The 19,406-nt window shown below is 42.0% G+C and overlaps 1 protein-coding gene across 1 annotated transcript in view; it reads right to left on the reverse strand.

The window, feature by feature from the left end:
* Positions 1-19,406, reverse strand: part of KREMEN1 (kringle containing transmembrane protein 1) — a 98,534-nt gene that overhangs the window by 7,356 nt on the left and 71,772 nt on the right. Inside the window, exons 5-8 of the mRNA XM_064271926.1 lie at positions 14,442-14,595; positions 7,218-7,550; positions 6,233-6,391; positions 4,230-4,314 (exon numbers count right to left, since the gene is read on the reverse strand). Of these exons, the coding sequence (XP_064127996.1) occupies positions 4,230-4,314; positions 6,233-6,391; positions 7,218-7,550; positions 14,442-14,595 (731 nt within the window). The remainder of the gene's footprint in view (positions 1-4,229; positions 4,315-6,232; positions 6,392-7,217; positions 7,551-14,441; positions 14,596-19,406) is intronic.

Below are 19,406 nucleotides of genomic sequence, written 5' to 3' on the forward strand. Positions count from 1 at the left end.
GTGCCTGATGGATTCTTTTGTTGCTCACTTTCTATTTGTTCAAGTTGTTGGGACAGTTGTCTGATTTTGGCTCTTTCTTCTTTTTGTATGTGTGCATTTATCGATATAAATTGGCCTCTGAGCACTGCTTTTGCTGTGTCCCAGAGGTTTTGATAGGAAGTATTTTCATTCTCGTTGCATTCTATGAATTTCCTTATTCCCTCCTTGATGTCTTCTATAACCCAGTCTTTTTTCAGGAGGGTATTGTTCATTTTACAAGTATTTGATTTCTTTTCCCTAGTTTTTCTGTTATTGATTTCAAGTTTCATTGCCTTGTGGTCTGAGAAGATGCTTTGTAATATTTCGATGTTTTGGACTCTGCAAAGGTTTGTTTTATGACCTAATATGTGGTCTATTCTAGAGAATGTTCCATGTGCACTAGAAAAAAAAGTACATTTTGCAGCAGTTGGGTGGAGAGTTCTGTATAAGTCAATGAGGTCAAGTTGGTTGATTGTTGTAAGTAGGTCTTCCGTGTCTCTATTGAGCTTCTTACTGGATGTCCTGTCCTTCTCCGAAAGTGGTGTGTTGAAGTCTCCTACTATAAATGTGGAGGTGTCTATCTTACTTTTCAATTCTGTTAAAATTTGATTTATGTATCTTGCAGCCCTGTCATTGGGTGCGTAAATATTTAATATGGTTATGTCTTCCTGATCAATTGTCCCTTTTATCATTATATAGTGTCCTTCTTTATCCTTTGTGGTGGATTTAAGTCTAAAGTCTATTTTGTCAGAAATTAATATTGCTACTCCTCTTCTTTTTTGCTTATTGTTTGCTTGATATATTTTTTTCCATCCTTTGAGTTTTAGTTTGTTTGTGTCTCTAAGTCTAAGGTGTGTCTCTTGTAGGCAGCATATAGACGGATCGTGTTTCTTTATCCAGTCCGTGACTCTCTGTCTCTTTACTGGTGCATTTAGTCCATTTACATTCAGCGTAATTATAGATAAATAAGTGTTTAGTGCTGTCATTTTGATGCATTTTCATGTGTGTTGTTGGCCATTTCATTTTTCCACATACTTTTTTGTGCTGAGACGTTTTTCTTAGTAAATTGTGAGATCCTCATTTTCATAATGTTTAACTTTATGTTAGTTGAGTCGTTACGTTTTTCTTGGCTTTTATCCTGAGTTATGGAGTTGATATTCCTTTTTGTGGTTACCTTATTATTTACCCCTATTTTTCTAAGTAAAAACCTAACTTGTATCGTTCTATAGCGCCTTGTATCACTCTCCATCTGGCAGTTCAATGTCTCCTGTATTTAGTCTCTCTTTTTGATTATTGTGATCTTTTACCTATTGACTTCCATGATTCCCTGTTATGTGTATTATTTATTTATTTATTTATTTATTAGAATTAACCTTAATTTGTTTGTTTTTGTGCTTTCCCTATTTGAGTTGATATCAGGACGTTCTGTTTTGTGACCTTGTATTGTGCTGGTACCTGATATTATTGGTCATCTGACCAAACAATCTCCTTTAGCATTTCTTGTAGCCTCGGTTTGGTTTTTGCAAATTCTCTAAACTTGTGTTTATCTGTAAATATCTTAATTTCGCCTTCATATTTCAGAGAGAGTTTTGCTGGATATATGATCCTTGGTTGGCAGTTTTTCTCCTTCCGTGCTCTGTATACGTCGTCCCATTCCCTTCTTGCCTGCATGGTTTCTGCTGAGTAGTCTGAACTTATTGATTCTCCCTGGAAGGAAACCTTTCTTTTCTCCCTGGCTGCTTTTAAAATTTTCTGTTTATCTTTGGTTTTGGCAAGTTTGATGATAATATGTCTTAGTGTTTTTCTTTTTGGATCAATCTTAAATGGGGTTCGATGAGCATCCTGGATAGATATCCTTTCGTCTTTCATGATGTCAGGGAAGTTTTGTGTCAGGAGTTCTTCAACTATTTTCTCTGTGTTTTCTGTCCCCCCTCCCTGTTCTGGGACTCCAATCACTCACTCCAAGTTATCCTTCTTGATAGAGTCCCACATGATTCTTAGGGTTTCTTCATTTTTTTTAATCCTTTTATCTGATTTTTTTTCATTCTTTTATCTGATTTTTTTTCAGCTATGTTGGTGTTGATTCCCTGGTCCTCCAGATGTCCCAGTCTACATTCTAATTGCTCGAGTCTGCTCCTCTGACTTCCTATTGCGTTGTCTAATTCTGTAATTTTATTGTTAATCTTTTGGATTTCTACATGCTGTCTCTCTATGGATTCTTGCAACTTATTAATTTTTCCACTATGTTCTTGAATAATCTTTTTGAGTTCTTCAACAGTTTTATCAGTGTGTTCATTGGCTTTTTCTGCAGTTTGCCTAATTTCATTTGTGATGTCTTTAAGCATTCTGTAAATTAGTTTTTTATATCCTGTATCTGATAATTCCAGGATTGTATCTTCATTTGGGAAAGATTTTGATTCTTTTGTTTGGGGGGTTGTAGAAGCTGTCATGGTCTGCTTCTTTATGTGGTTTGATATGGATTGTTGTCTCCGAGCCATCACTGGGAAACTAGTTTTTCCAGAAAATCCGCTGACTGGTACGCTGGCTCCTGGCTCTGAAAACAATTGCTGTCTCCCCGTATTTGTTCGTGCTCCGTCTCTAAATCTGTGTTTGTTGTTCAGAGTTCGTAGATTGTTATGTATGTGATCGATTCACTTGTTTTTCCAAGTCTTTGTTGCAAGAGGGATCCGCGGTAGCGTCCACCTAGTCCACCATCTTGGCCCCGCCTCCTTTTTTTTTTTTTAGATAGCAGAACTCTTCCTTTGAATGATATTTATGTTCACCTGGAAGTTCACTTAGCTAAAAGAGCTTGATAAAAGCAAAACTGCTCTGCTTGGTGTAAAGGCCTGCCTTACCTCTAATGCTTCGCCCCTCCGCCCCATGTCAGCCCCAGGGCTGCCTGAGAAGGTGCTATAGATGGACATCAGCCCTGTGCTTTGGGGCTCGCGGGCCCTGAGGGCCCCGGCTGTGCTGTGAAATGCTGGGCCCGTGCAGGGCGGGGGGACACGTAAGCAGGATGGGGCCTGAGAGGATTTTCCAGAACGTGGGAGTTGTGGTTTTTTAAAAATATGTATAAAGGGCATGACAGTGAGCTTAGTAAACAATAATACAGATATTATTCCCACTGAAAAATGTAAAGTTGAGGGTGGAGATGCCTGTGTAGAGTGGCAAGTTGGAAATATAGGAAAGAATGTGGCCAAAGGCAGCCCTCACAGTGCAATGGAGGAGCCTGCATTTAACACATAAGAGTCTGCAGCAGAGGGCAAGTGGCAAGATCAGGAGAAATTCAGCTGCTTCTACTGGACGCAAACATTCAGGAAGGCCTTGCAACGGGGAGCACCCAGACCGGGAACCACGTGAAGACAGAGCAGGGCCCCAGAAAAAATGAGAATGGACTACCCTCTGGAAGCACACAAACGTCATCAGCAGCATAAACTGCCCTTTCCTGGAAGGCAGAAGTGTTATGTGAACAGCAAAATAAGGGAGGTCTGAATTGAAGGATGAAGCTTCTATAGCTTCTTCAATAATTGTTTTATTGTGCAAGCAAGGGTTAGAAATGTTAGAATCTCTTCCTAAGAGTGCCTCCCAATTTTTAGGGGAAACCCTCCCCCCCCAAAAAAAACCAGTAACCAGTTGCCATGGAGTCGATTCTGTCGTATCGTGACCCTATCTGTGTCAGAGTAGAACTGTGCTCCATAGGGTTTTCGATGGCTGATTTTCAGAAGTAGATTGCTAGGTCTTTCTGCCGAGGTGTCTCTGGGTGAATCTGAACAACCAACCTTTTGGTTAGCAGCCAAGCATGTTAACCATTTGCACCACGCAGGGACTAGGTGTCTAGAAAACACCAGGAAATGAAAGCACTGTTGGCCCTAGGAACCTTTGCTCTCATATAAAGACCTCTTTATGGGGCCAGCAGCAGCCAAAAGATGGGAATGGTTGCTTTTTATGCTCAGACTGTTTCAATCCTCCTTGAAATCATATCCTTTGGACACAGGAGCAAACACAATCCCTCCAACCTGTGTGAGATTTGTCCAGTTGTACATTTCACTCTGCAGAGAATGAGAAATGTCTAATGCTTTATGTTGGCTAGGACTAAGGGCTTTGGAGTCATGCTCTGATATTCCAGTTGTACCCAGACAAATGAAGCATAGTAGAAAAGGAATCCAGAGGCTTCCCCTTCCCAGGATCAGGCAGCTCTCTCTTTTACTCACTTGAACGTGACATGCAGAAGTATCTTTGCTACGATTGCTGTGACTGTGAGAATGAGGAGAGTTGCCAGGCCATACACTGTCCATCCTGCAAGTGCAAAAGACAGGTTTGTCAGATCTGTTTGTGCTTGGTTTTCAAAAGGAGGTCTGCTGGAAGCCCTGAGTGAACACTGGGAGCTCCGAAAGGCAGGGCTGGCTGGGGAGCCCTCTGTAGCTGGGGGGGCAGCCACCAAATGCAGCCGTGGGAACAGCTGAGAGCTGGTCTGAGCATGGAGCCCCAGGCCTTCCGAGTGCCTGTCCTTGCTTAGAGCTCACTCTTGGAGAGAGGCAGAGTGGTGAGGTCCAAAGTGCACTGGACTCAGTCGAAAGGGGTCTGTCTCTACCATTGGAATCACTGTGCAACTGCAGAAGGGTTACATAAAGTCTTTGGGCCTCAGTTTCACTGAGATGTGTGACCTATAAAGCTGTCCTGGGATACACAAACAAATTACATACAGCGAGCACTGCAGCGGCTCTGACCTTCCATGGTGGGTCCTGCAGGGATTCCGTGAGCAGTCTAAAAGCCTCTAGGCGAGGTACTCGCTACCGGTACTCTCCAGCTCCCCAGCTCATAGAGGCTTTGGCTTCCTTGGCAGAAAGGAGGGCCAGGACATATATACTCTCTCAAGTACCCAGCTTAAGCCACAAGACCATACCCAGTGGTGTCACTAGGGTTGGTGTTACCCAGTGCGGTAACTCATAGTGTCACCTCCCCCCAATGGACCTCCTCCTGTACCAGACCATACAGAATCCTCAATAATGTTTATTATCAATTTTAATCATAGAATAATACGTGATATAGTTGTAAATTGCTCAAATGTAATAGTTCTTAGATTATATAAATACTAACAAGCTTGTTTTGTAAAATCTTTCTACATTGAATTATAACATTACATTATTGGTAATGCAGCAGAAGTCTTTTTTGATCTTTCTCCTCCTTTTCCTTTAATTACAGCTTCATTCTCAGCAAAGTGATTGATATAGGTTCACAAATACTAATTACCGCAATACTGTAGCTAAAACACGAGAAAATCTGACAAAATTAGCAACTGTAAAGCCACCAGAAGCAACAAAAGCAGCAGCACATGCTTGTAGCACGTGCAGACGGCATCACCTGACTCGACGTGTCACTGTAATCGGGTAATAATGACGGCTCTGACCAGAGTGCGTTAGAAGCTTCAAAAGTAAATCGGCACAGAGTTTCAGCTTTGCGGTATATTGATATATGTAAGCTGGGCTTACGAAAAATGTTTTTGTTGTTATAACTAACTACAGGGATATTTTCATAAAAAATAATTTTTTTGTGTGCTGAAACATCACAAAAATTTTAAAGACAGTCCTTTTGGTGTCAACCTCTCTGACAGTGTCACCTAGTGCAATCCACACCTCCTGCATCCCCATTCTGATGCCACTGCCTACCCACTCTCTCTCTCTCTCCTGCATGACTCTTCTAGCTCTTACCAATATATGATTTGTTCGTTTTGTTTTTTTGTCTTTCTCCTCCCATTTAAAATATAAGCCACAAGAAGGCAGGGATTTTGTTGGGTTCACTGTATCCAAGAACAGTGCCTTGCACTATGGAAGCACTTAAATACTTCTGAATGAATGAATGAATGGAGCTGTTGCCAATGCCAATAAATTTAGGGAGCTACCAATGGAACTCTAGAAAGAAGATCTCAAAGTGAGGAGACACTGGATTAGCTGAATTGCCGTGTACACAACATTCAAAAGGCACGTGTTGGATCTCTGGAGGTGAGTATTCTCTCCTAAGGACTAAGGAACCAAGCCAATGAGACAATTTCCTTCAAAGGCCAGGACAAAGTATATATAGGTCATGGGGCCAGTACCTCCAACCTGTCTCTGAATGAGAAACGCTCAAAGGCACTTCTGTTTCTGTAACTGCCAAGGGCACTACCTTCAAGCTCTGAGGCCTCCACCCCGTATTGATGGTGCCCGAGAAGTGCTACCTGGGACGGTCTGAGGTGGGTGGCTGGGGCTGGTGGTAATGACATAGAGGACTTTGGAGGACCGGGCAGCACTGACGCTGAGGTTGGCCTGTTCGGTGATCACTTCGGCCAGGGTCTGGTTGATAGTGGGCCTCTCCTGCGGCTGTTCTTCCTTGATGGCTGGAAGATCAAAAGGAATTAAGTAGGAGTAAAGCTGACGGAGACAACAGAGAGCTGTGAAGGAAGAGGGCGCTGATTATGAAGAGGGGGCCGCTTTCTTGGATTCAATTCTGGGTGGAATAGCTCCACTCACCGCATTGATTCCCAAAGCAGAACCTGTCAGGCTCTGGCTCTGGTGCTGAAGGAGCTGTCAACTTCTACTTATTTGATTGGTCTCTTCAGAGACACCTCAGCATACTTTGGAAGGCCTTCTTCCTTTCTATCTATTGACCCAAATCCTGCTGTTCTTCAAGCCCGTCCCACCCCTGGGAAGGCCACACACGAACTCTATTCAAGGCCTGCTATTGCTACCCAAGATAACACACGCTAGGTCTGAGATACCTTGCTCTGGGCTTCTGGTGTATTGGCAAAGAGACATGGCCACACACGTGTGTTCACATTAGAGGGGCCCAGAGTGTGCGCCACCTCAGGACGGTTTGAAGAAAGACAGGAAATTGGTCTTTTGGGATGGGCGGGAATGTTTAGAGGCAGCAGGACGATCCAAATTACCTCTTTAGATCCTTTCAACTCTTCCAATCCCAGCTCTTTAAGTTGCTTTTTTACCCCACCCCACCATGAAAGCTGTTATTAGCACTACTAAAATAGCAAAATGTATAGGTTTCACCTCTTTTCTCTATCATGAAACTTACACAAGTTATGAAATGGGAGGTGAGAAAACCCACAGGTTCAATTAGTAGCTCCTTACAGTCCTCCCAATGAGAGCTGCCTGAGGCTCCTAAATCAGGACCCTGAAGGGTCGCCCCCCAAGGAAGCAAGGCGGTCTTACCTTGGTACAGGACAGCAAATCCCTGGGCCTGATTGACACGATCAGAGAAGAAGTACAAAATGACGAAATCCAGAGAGACATTAAAGGACAAAGGGGGGCGGTTCCTTCCATTGAAGCGGACCAGGACCCGGTGAGTGTAGCCATCCAGCAGCTCTACCATGTCTGCGGAATCCCTGATGTCAAATAAGGTGAAGTTGAAGTGGATGTGGGAGGCGCCCGGGACGCGAATGGTCCAGTAGCAGACCCTCCCTGTGGCGTAGGTGTCAGGAAAGTCCGGGGAGTAGACCACTGCAGTCATAGCGGAGTAATTCCCGCCACAGGCGCCCACGAGAGCTGGGGAGATAGAAGGACACCGGGTTCAGTCTGGGTCTCAGCCACAGAGCACGCTTTCCAACTTGGTTATAATCAAGACTCTCCCTGACTAACGTCATCCAGTTTGGGATATTGTTTTTTTAATCTACAAAACCAGACCATCTTATGTTTCAGGATCTGATCACAAAATGAATTACTTAAACCCTGAACAAATAGCTGTGGAAGCTTTTCTTTTTTGTCTAGGAGACCTGGAATGAGAGCACAGCGTGGTGGTGCAGCCCAGGCCAGGGCGGGCTGGAGTCAGAGAGTCTGGATTCTGGCTGGCTGGGCCATGTGATCCCAGGGCCGCACCTCCCTTTCCAGGCCTCTCATTTCTCTCAGTTTTGAGGATCGAGAGACTACCACCTGCTCCTGTATCGTATGAATGCATGAGGACAGATGAGATAGAACACATGAAAATACTGGGACCCATTTGGAAGGGAGGGGTTTGATAAAGTAAGGTTGTAAAAGGAGAAGGGCTTTACAACTGTGCAGGCATCCCTGACACGTTAGAGAAGCAACACTCACGTGAGAGGTCCAGGCTCATTTTTCCAATGAAAAACTATGGCACAAGAAAGAACCTTCCGCATGGGGGAGACACGCTGGATCTCTTTCACTCTGTGCTGATGACAGCTGATTTCTCAACACCTGTTTATTGATCGGTAGGTTCTAGGGAGGGGACACACCATTCCACCATAGCTTACACAGTGAAGTGTAAGCAAGATCCCAGAAATGAAAAGTCCTTGAGAGGGCGTGTAGAAGGGCTTTACCATTTACTAACTGTATAAATTTGAGCAAGTTACTTAACTTCTGTATACCTTAGTTGCCTCATCTATAAAATGAAAGTGGTAACAGTGTCTCCTTCATGGGGTTATAAGAAGTAAATGAGTTACTACATGTAAAGTGTTTAGTATAGCTAGGGCCTGGAACATAGTAAAAGCTAAGTAAATAGGAGCTATTCTATTATTACTTGAAAAGAATAAAGTATGCAGATTAAACGTATATTTCAATAGCAAAGGCAGGCCTTAAATTTGGAACTTTTGGTCCCCAGATATGTGCCATGCTGACAGTACATCCAATTTAGCAATTTTGAGAGCAAACACATGATATCTATGATGAATCATTAAAATATAGTGACAATTCAACAGGAAACGTGAATCTTATCTTTTGGAGGGGAGGTTAGCCTGACACATACAATCTGGGCAGGTGGAAGGTGGGGAACAGACCTCTGATGGCAGGGGGTCAGAGTCCTCCTCCTGCTTTCTGTGATGGCCTCTTGGAGTCTACGAAATACAATTACTAACAAGTCACAGCAGTCAGAGCCTACCCATCCTTATGCCCTCAGTCTTTTTCACCATTAATCTCTTCCTTTCCCACCAGGATGAGGACAGGGATCTTGGTCTGTGGGGCCTTGGGCAAATTACTGAACTTTCATGAGTATCAGTTTTCTCATCTGGAAAATAGGGATATTAGTGCCTTCATCACAGTATTGTGAGAAGTAAAGGAGGTAATGCGTGTAAAATGAACAGCACAGTGCCTACAGATGATGAGTGCTCAATAATGTTACAAAACATAGCCCAATCCATATGACTAACTCTTCTCATCAGTGCTTTCAAGCTGAGGGGGTCCCAAAAGTCCAGCCTGGGTGATCTCAGTAACCCACTGTTGACTCCAGCCGACCTGATCTTCTCTTTGGTTCTGTTAGTTCAATAAATTACAATTCCAGGGGTACAGAGGTTTGAAGTCCCCATCAGCACTGTGTTTACACTTCAGCGACTTCTTTAAGTTCTTGGGAGCTTGCTGAAAGTCAGCCATGGGACCTGTGCCAAATTACTCGCTGGTGGGGCAGTGACTGAGCAGGCAGCTTCCACCAGCTGCCTCTGTCAACTCTCCAGATCTGAGGAGCCTGGAGGACTCCCGTGATTACCCGAGAGCAGTAGGAACTTGCGGACATTCTGACTGAGACCCAGATTTGAGCTGCACTGATAGCTTGGCCTGATGTTCTGGGGGGCAGAGAGTATAACCTGATCCCTTCTCGTCATCTAATTTCTCTTCCTATCTCTTTAGAGAGACATCTTTGCCCTCACAAATTACAAGACAGTCTGTAGTCACCATCTCCAAAATGTTCAGCCTTATCCAGTTGGTCATAAGGATCTACACGAGGTTCTGCTTGAGCTAGTTAAAATATTTAATCTCTATAGACAAAATGGAGCCCTGGTAGTGCAGTGGTTAAGTGCTCAGCTGTTAAGCAAAAAGAACTGCAGTTCGAACCCATCAGTCGCTCTGTGGGAGAAAGATAAGGAAGCCCTATGGGGCATTTCTACTCTGTCCTATAGGGTTGCTCTGAGTCGAAATCAACTTGACGGCAACGGGTATGGAATGGTATAGGTGAAACTTTAGAGATTATTTCTACAGTGCTGCATTTGTGCCTTTCTTGGCAGAGCAGTGCGGTATGAGCTACCGGGTTGGCTACTGTCAGAGGCTCTGGAGACTACAGTAGACCACCTTTCAGAATGCTAACCTTCTTAGTGCCTGAGTGAATGGAAGCCGGAGAGGGCAGCTTCTGGAGAGCTACATTAGGGCCAACTGAATAATAATTAGTACAACTGGGCAAACTTTGTTTACTTAATTTTTAAGCAGTAAACTAGATCCATTATTACGATCTATTTCATTATTGTTAATAAAAGGAGTTCTAGTCACTGAAATAGATTAAAAATGTGGCAAAGTGGGGTTTGAATCCTGGTTCTGGCACTAGCTTGGACAATTATCTTCTGATTTGCAGTTTTCTCATCATCGGGGCTGTTGCAAGGATTAAATAACATAAAATACACAAAAGTACCTGGCGTTGAGTCTCACACACAGCAAACATGCAATAGATAGCAGTCTTTTCCATTATCATTAGCTCATTTTAGTGTATCTTTGTGTGAGGAGCAGTACTGTCTCCTGAATCTATTTCTAGTACCAAAGGTGATACTTGGTATAAAAGTGACTAAACCAAATTATTGCCCAGAGCAATTTTTACACTTCTGGTAGAGCACAGTACTAACTAAAACAGATAATTTTATCTGCCACACAGCAGATATCCAATAAAATGCTGAATGAAAGACTGTTATGTAAAAAGTATATTCTTTTTCTAACTGAGATAAAGTTCACCTAACACAATTCACCAATTAAATGCTTTTTAAAATTTTTTATTGTACTTTAAGTGAAAGTTTACAAATCAAGTCAGTCTCTCATACAAAAATTTATATACACCTTGCTATATACAAAAAAAAAAAAATTTTTTTTATATAATATACTCCTAGTTGCTCTCCACCTAATGAGACAGCACACTCCTTCCCTCCACTCTCTGTTTTTGTGTCCATTCAGCCAGCTTCTGAACCCCTGTGCCCTCTCATCTCCCCTCCAGACAGGAGCTGCCTACACAGTCTTATGTGTCTACTTGATCCAAGAAGCTCGCTCCTCACCAGTATCATTTTCTGTCCTATAGTCCAGTCCAACCCCTGTCTGAAGAGTTGGCTTCAGGAATGGTTCCTGTCTTGGGCTAACAGGAGGTCTGGGGACCATGACCCCTGGGGTCCTTCCAGTCTCAGTCAGACCATTAAGTCTGGTCTTTTTATGAGAATTTGAGGTCTGCATTCCACTGCTCTTCTGCTCCCTCAGGGGTTCGCTGTTGTGTTCCCTGTCAGGGCCATTTAAATGATTTTAAAGTATATGATTCAGTGTTTTTTAGTATATTCACAATGCTGTGCGACCATCACCACTGTCTAATTCCAGAACATTTCATCACCCCACACTTAAACCCCGTACCATTAAGCAGTCACACTCCGACCTCCCTTCCCTCTAGTCCCTGGCAACCCTAATTTGCTCTCTGCCTCTATGCATTTGCCTATTCTGGACATTTCATATAAATGGATTCAGACAGTATGCAGTCTTTTGTGTCCAGTTCCTTCACTTAGCATAACGTTTTCCAGGTTTATCTACACTGTAGTACACATCAGTATTTTATGCATTTTTATGGCCAATAATATGCCATGATATGGATATACCACATTTTGTCTATCCATTCATCAGCCGATGGACATTTGGGTCATTTCTACTTTGGGGCTATTACGGATAACGCTGCTATGAACGTTTGTGTTGAAGTTTTTGCTTGAACATATGTTTTCAATTCTCTTGGGTATATACCTAGGAGTGAAATTACTGGGTCATAAGGTAATTCTATGTTTACCTTTCTGAGGAACCACCAAACTGTTTCACACAGAGGCTGCACCATTTTACATCCTCACCAGCAGTGTGTGAGGGTTCCAATTTCTCCACATGCTCAACAACACTTGTACTTTTCCATTTAAAAAAAAAAATTAAAACTGTATTCTATTTAAAGTCAAAAAACAGGTGGTAAATCCCAGCACCCTGCTTCTGTTTACTCTCTAGACCCAAAGCTTCTACTCCCAGAAAGGTATTTCCTCTCTTCACGTCCTAGGACTTTCTTCTGTAATAATAGTAATGCTATCATGGATTGAACTGTGGACCCCCCCAAAAAAACATGCATTGAAACCCTAACCCTTGTTACCTGTAAACATGACCCTGTTTGGAATAGGGGTCTTCTTTTGTTATGTTAATGAGGCCACAGCAGAGTAGGATGGGTCCTAAACCTAATCATGTCTGAGTTATAAGAAGAGCAAAATAGACACAGAGACACACATGGGGGAATACAGACTCCAAAGGATGCCAAGAAATGCCAAGGAACTCCTAGGAATTCCTGGGGCTACTGACAAGGAAGGACCTTCCCCTAGAGCCATATCCTGAATTCAGATTTCTAGCTTCCTAAACCATGAGAAAATAAATTTCTGTTCTTGAAACCTACCCATTTGTGGTATTTCTGTTAAGGTGGCACTAGCAAACTAAGACAAATGTCTACTTCAGATGGCTGCCAGGAGGACTCGATGTGTTAATTTGTATAAAGCCTTCATCATACCAGATATTCAATAAATGTTTATTTCCTTTTTTTTTTTTCTTTCCCCACTTAAGAGTATACCAGGTATTTTGTAAGCTCAATACACATATTCTCCTGAGTTGGCAGAGAATCTTATAATAATGAACTCTGGAAATGAAAGGCTAAATAGATATGCAATGCATATTATTTGCCAATATAATTTTATTTTTGTTGTTGGTGTTGAGAATATACACGGCAGAACATACACCAACTCAACAACTTCTACGTGTATAATTCAGTGACACTGACTACATTCTTCAAGTTGTGCAACCATTTTCACCCTCCTTTCCCGAGTTGTTATTTGCCAACTATTCCTCCTTAAGTGTTACTCAAGGTTCAGTGTTTAGCTGCACAGGGGTAATATACCAAACATTCCTCTTGAAATAGCTGGATGTATAGGAAGCCATTATAGTCTCAAATGGATACACTTAGCTAAAAAGACCAAAAGTGACCACATGAGTTCTGGTGGCCAGTCCGCTGGCCCAGTACGAACACACGTTAGACAACATCTAAGCTATAGCCTGCAAAAGGCTCAGTTACAGACTTGGGCTAGGTTCTATAGTCACCGTATGTAGTGGGTTGAACTGTGTACCCCAGTACCTGTGAATGTGACTTCATTTGGACATAGGGCCTTTGCAGATGTAATTAAGATGAGGTCATACTGGGTTAGGGTGGGCCCAAAACTCAACTACTTATAGGGAGATTTATAAGCAGAAAGAGATTTAGAAACAGGCACACACACACAGAGACTCAGAAAGGAGACACAGGGAAGACGGCCATGTGATGACTAAGGCAGAGATTGAAGTGCTGCAGCTACCAGCCGGCAACCACTGTAAGCTAGGAAGAAAGGAGGATTCTTCCCTGGAGTCTTCAGAGGGAGCATGGCCCTGCCAACACCATGATTTTGGACTTCTGGCCTCCAGAGCTGTGACAATACATTTCTTCCATTTTAAGCCACCCAGTTGATGGCAATTTGCTATGGCAGTCCTGGGAAACTAATATACCATATGACATTTTTGCTTAAAACTGAGCCACTGAGCCAAGTTGAGATGTCAGGGGTGTATCTACTTTAGCCTAAGGACTAACAAAGACACTAGAGACTCTATGTACTTCTCAGGAACCTCAGGCCTTTTCTTTTGTCTGCCTCATTTGTGACTATCTCCTTTCTACCATTTTAAAATCTGGCACTGGACTGGAGCTGTGAGTATCGTAAAGCCTCACTATCACTAAGAAGCACACGGATGGAGGTAGATTATGATGAGAGATCAGGTGCCCAGTGGCGAGAACAAGGTGCTGGAGAGGTCAGATCCAAGCCCCATTTAGAACACCCCCTGCCTCTAGCCAGAATCTCAAAAATGGGACAGGCTAGAGAGGATGTGGATCAGGGTACACTCAGCACGAGGCTTGGAAAAACAAGAAAGCATATGCTTTCTTTTCAGATACATGACAATAAGATATAAATCCCAAGTGCCTTAAAAAAATACAACAGTTAAAAGGGGCTGGAAATTACATTAAACCAAGAGGATATCCAAGCTGATACTGAACAGTTATATCAGTGTCTATATTAAATTAGAAAAATTATCTTTTCTAGGTTGTCAGAGTATCTCCCAATAGGTCGCGTCTCTTAAAAGCACTTGGCACAATTGTAATTAATTACTTGTTAAGTGTCTTCCCTTCCAGAGGGCAGAGGCCGAGAATTCTTGCTCAGTGATGTATCGTCAGGGTCTGCTCAGTGCCTGGCCTACAGCAGGTGCTCAGTGAGTGTTGCCAAGTGAATGAATGAATACATGGAAGACAGGGAGAGCAAGCAGGCTTGTTCCCCTGGTCTAAGGATTCCCATGCCTTCCTGGGCAGTGACGGGCACAGCGCATACTCACTATCAAAGAGGATAATCCTGCCATCGCCACCACAGGGCTGGGTGTGATCCCCGAAGCAGACGCTCTTACACTCGGTACTGGCTGCCTCCCCGTACTTCCAGTAATCAGGGTTGTTTCCACAGAAGCAAGCATAGCCTGACTCCATTCCAGCAAACTGCCACAAGAAAGAAAGGGCACATGGTGAGTGTTATCCAGGGGTGTCAGGTGGTCTGAAAGAGCCTGGCGGGGTCAGCCCCCAGCAAACAGCCTCACCTTCCCACGGCACCCTTCTTCTAGAACCCTCCCTTGTCCCACTCTCACCACACTTCATTCCAAGTTGGAATGGACTGGAGCTGTGTTTCCCCTTCAGTGACCATCCCTTTGTAATGTTTGCAACTCTACCACCGTATTTAATAAGTTTTAAGGAGGGGAAACCCCATAAACTTTAAACATTAATTATAACTAAAAATGTTATGAAGTTTTCACTGGCCAATTTTTTTTAGAAGTAGATTGCCAGGTCCTTCTTCCTAGTCTGTCTTAGTTTGGAAGCTCTGCTAAAAACCATCCACCACAGATCACCCGGCTGGGTATTTGAAATACCAGTGGCAAAGCCTCCAGCATCGTGGCAACATGCAAGCCACCACAGTACAACAAACTGACAAAAATGTTACTGAATGTTTATTATGTGCCAGGTAGTAAGTGCTTTACATCAAATATTTACAGCAAACTAAAAAAAACTTTTAAAAAATTTATGTATTTTTGTTGTTGAGAATAAACACAGCAAAATATACAATAATTCAACAATTTCTGCAAGTACAATTCAATGACACTGATTACATTCTTTGAGTTGTGCAACCATTCTCACCCTCCTTTTCTGAGTTGTTCCTCCCCATTAACATAAACTCACTGCCCCCTAAATTTCCTATCTAATCTTTTGAGTTGCTGTCAATTTGATCCCATATAGATAGATCTTAAAAGAGCACCATACTCAAAGCAGACATTCTTCACTAAACGAAAGCAAAAAAACCAAACCCATTGCCCTCGAGTTGACTGCAACTCATAGTGACCCTATAGGACAGAGTAGCACTGTCCCTTAGGGTTTCCAAGGAGTGGATGGTGGATTTTAACTGCCAACCTTTTGGTTAGCAGCTGAGCTCTTACCTGCTATGCCACCAGGGCTATACCATACAGTGAAATTGACTTTTATGGTGTATAGTTCAATAATTTTAACACATGTACAGATATGTATAACTACCCATGATCAGAATACAAAATAGTTCCATCATTCCCCAAAACTCCCTCCTGCTATTCCTTTAGAGCCCCCCATCCCAAACCTGGCCACCACTGATTAGCTTCCCATCACTGTAGTTTTGCCTTTTCTAGAATGTCATACAAAGGGAATCATACAATATGCAACCTTTTGAGTCTGGCTTTCACTGAGCATAATGTTTTTGAGAGTCATCCAAGTTGGCACATGGATCAATAGGTTTGCTCTTTTTTATTGTTGAGTAGTATTCCGTTGTATGGACGTATTCCAGTGTGTTCATCCATTCACCCACTGAAGGACATCTGGGTTCTGTCCAGTTTTTCTGGGTTGTGTCCAGTTTTTCAAGATTATAAATACAGCTTCTATAAACATTCGTGTAAAGAGTTTTGTGTGAACATAAGTTTTCATTTCTCTAGGGTACATACCTAGGAATGGGGTTGCTGGGTCATATGGTAAGTGTATGTCTAACTTTATAAGAAACTACCAAACTGTTTTCCAGAGTGGCTGTACTGCTTTACGTTCCCAACAGCAACGTACAAGAGTTCTAGTTGCTCCATATCCTCGTGAGCACTTGTTATTGGTCAGTGTATTTTATTTTAGCCATTTTAATAGATGTGTTTGACATTTCATCATGGCTCTCATTTGCATTACTTTAATGGTTAATTGTATTGACTATTGTTCCATGTGATTATTTGCCATCCGTAAATCCTCTTTGGTGAAGTATCCAAGTTTTTTTGCCCATTTTTAAATTGGGTTGTTTGTTTTCTTACCACTGAATTTTCAGCTTTTTAAAAATACGTTCTGGATAAAAGCCCTTTGCTGCAGATGTGATTTGCAAATATTTCCTTTCAGACCGCAGTTTCTTTTTCATTCTCTTACAGTGTTTTTTACAGAGCAAAGGTTTTAATTCTGAAGAAGTCTAAATTAAGATTTACCAATTTTTCCTTTTACTGGCCATGCTTTTGATGTCACATCTAGGAAATCTTTCCCTAAAACCAGTTCATAAAAATTTTTGCCTATGTTTTCTTCTAAAAGTTCTATAGCTTTACATTTAGATCAGGATTCATTTTGAGTTCGGTGTGTAGTCTTTTGTGTTTAAAATTTTTCGCTTAGCATAATGTTTCTGGGATTCATCCATGCTGTTGGATGTATTAATATGTCTTAATGCCTTTTCTTTCTATTGCTGAGTAATATTCCATAGTATGGATATATCACAACTTATTGATTCATTCGTCTGTCAGTGGACATTTGGGTTATTTTTAGTTTGGGGCTATTATGAGTAATGCTGCTATGAACATTCTTGGATAGGTCTTTGTGTGAGCATAAGTTTTCATTTCTCTTGGGTAAAATACCTAGATGTAGTATGGCTGAGTTGTAAGGTACACTTGTATATTTAACTTTATATGAAACTGCAAGACCTTTCTACAAAGAGGCTATACCTTTTACATTCCTATCACCAGTCTAAAGCCCTGGTGGTGCAGTGGTTAAGAACGTGGCTGCTAACCACAAAGTCAGCAATTCAAATCTGCCAGTCACTCCTTGGAAACCCTATAGGGCAGTTCTACTCTGTCCTATAGGGTCGCTATGAGTTGGAATCGACTCAATGGCAACAGGTTTGGTTTTTGTATCACCAGTCTATGAAGTTCCTGGGCAGTAAAAATGGTTAAGTGTTTAGCTACTAACCTACCCAGTTAGCAGTTCAAGCTCACCCAGAGGCACCTTGAAAGAAAAGCCTGGCAATCTACTTCTGAGAGACCACAACAATTGAAAACCCTATGGAGCACAGTTTTACTCTGAAACACAGGGGATCACCATGAGTTGTAATCGACTCGATGGCAACTCGTTTTTTTTTTTTTTTAAATTACCAGTTGAATAAGGAAGACCAGAGAAGAACTGATGCCTTTGAATTGTGGTGTTGGTGAAGAATATTGAATATACCATGGACTGCCAAAAGAACGAACAAATCTGTCTTGGAAGAAGTACAGCCAGAATGCTCCTTAGAAGCAAGGATGGTGAGACTATGTCTCACATACTTTGGACAAGCCATCAGAAGGGATCAGTCCCTGGAGAAGGACATCATGCTTGGTAGAAGGTCAGCGTAAAAGAGGAAGACCCTCAACAAGATGGATTGACACAGTGGCTGCAACAATGGGCTCGAGCATAACAACAATTGTGAGGCTGGCATAGGACCAGGAAGTGTTTCATTCTGTTGTACATAAAGTCTCTGCAAGTCGGAACCGACTCAATGGCACCTAACAACAACAATGAGCGTTCCAGTTGTGCAACATTCTCACAAATCATTGGTATGGTCAGTATTTTTAAATTTAGTCATTCTGGTTGGTATGCAGTAGTATCTTATTGTGCTTCTAATTTGTATTTCCCTGATAACTAGTGTCTTAGTTATCTAGTGCTGCTATAACAGAAATACCACAAGTGGGGGGCTTTAACAAAAAAAATTGTTTTCTCACAGTTAGGAGGCTAGAAGTCTGAATTCAGGGCACTAGCTCTAGGAGAAGCCTTTCTCTCTGTTGGCTCTGGAGGAAGGTCCTTGTCTCTTCTGAGCTTCTGCTCCTGGGCGATCTTCATGTGGCTTGGCATCTCTCTTTCCCCATCTCTGCTTGCTTGGTTGTCCTAATCTGCTCTTTTTATATTTTGCAAGAGATTGACTCAAAACACATCCTACACTAATCCTGCCTCAATATAACAAAGACAAGCAAGCCATTGTCAAATGGGATTATAGCTATAGGCATAGAGCTTAGGATTTACAACACTTATTTTGAGGGGATACAATTCAATCCATAACAACTAGTATTACTGAGCATCTTTTCAAGTGTTTACTGGCCATCCATATCTTTGGTCAAATATCCTTTCCCCATTTTTTAATTAGGTTATTTGTCTTTTTATTGCTGAGTTGTAAGCATTCTTTACACGTTCTGAATACTAGACCCTTATCAGATAAATGATTTGCAAATATTTTCTCCCATTCTGTGGGTGTCTTGTCAATTTTCATCAAGTCCAATTTATCCATTTTTTTCTTTGATTATCTGCGCAATTGGTATCATAACTGAGAAACCATTGTGTAATCCTAGGCCATGAAGATTTATAACCTGTTTCCTTATGAGAGTTTTATAGTTTTAGTCTTAAATTTAAGTCTTTGAATCATTTTTAGTTAATATTTGCATATGGTGTGAGGTAGGGGTCCAAATTCATTCTTTTATATGTTGAAAGCACTATTCTTTCTCCACTGAATAATCATGGCATCCTTGTCAAAAATTAATTAACCATAAATGTATGAATTTATTTCTGGACTCTCAATTCTATTCCATTGGTCTATATGTCTATCCTTATGTCAGTACCATAGCTCTTTTTATGTTGTTGTTGTTGTCAGGTGCCATCAAGTCAGTTCTGACTCATAGTGACCCCATGTACAACAAAACAGAACGCTGCACAATCCTGCGCCATCCTCATGAATGTTGTTATGCTTAAGCCCTTTACTGCAGCCACTGTGTCAATTCATCTCCTTGAGGGTCTTCTTCTTTTTCACTGACCTTCTACTTTACCAAGCATGATGTTCTTCTCCTGGGACTGATCCCTCCTGATAGCATGTCCAAAGCATGTGAGACAAAGTCTCGCCACCCTCGCTTCTAAGGAGCATTCTGGCTGTACTTCTTCCAAGACAGATTTGTTTGTTCTTCTGGCAGTCAATATTTGTGGCAAAA

This window comes from Loxodonta africana, chromosome 19, assembly GCF_030014295.1.
Source record: "Loxodonta africana isolate mLoxAfr1 chromosome 19, mLoxAfr1.hap2, whole genome shotgun sequence".
In the NCBI taxonomy this organism is placed as follows: domain Eukaryota; kingdom Metazoa; phylum Chordata; class Mammalia; order Proboscidea; family Elephantidae; genus Loxodonta; species Loxodonta africana.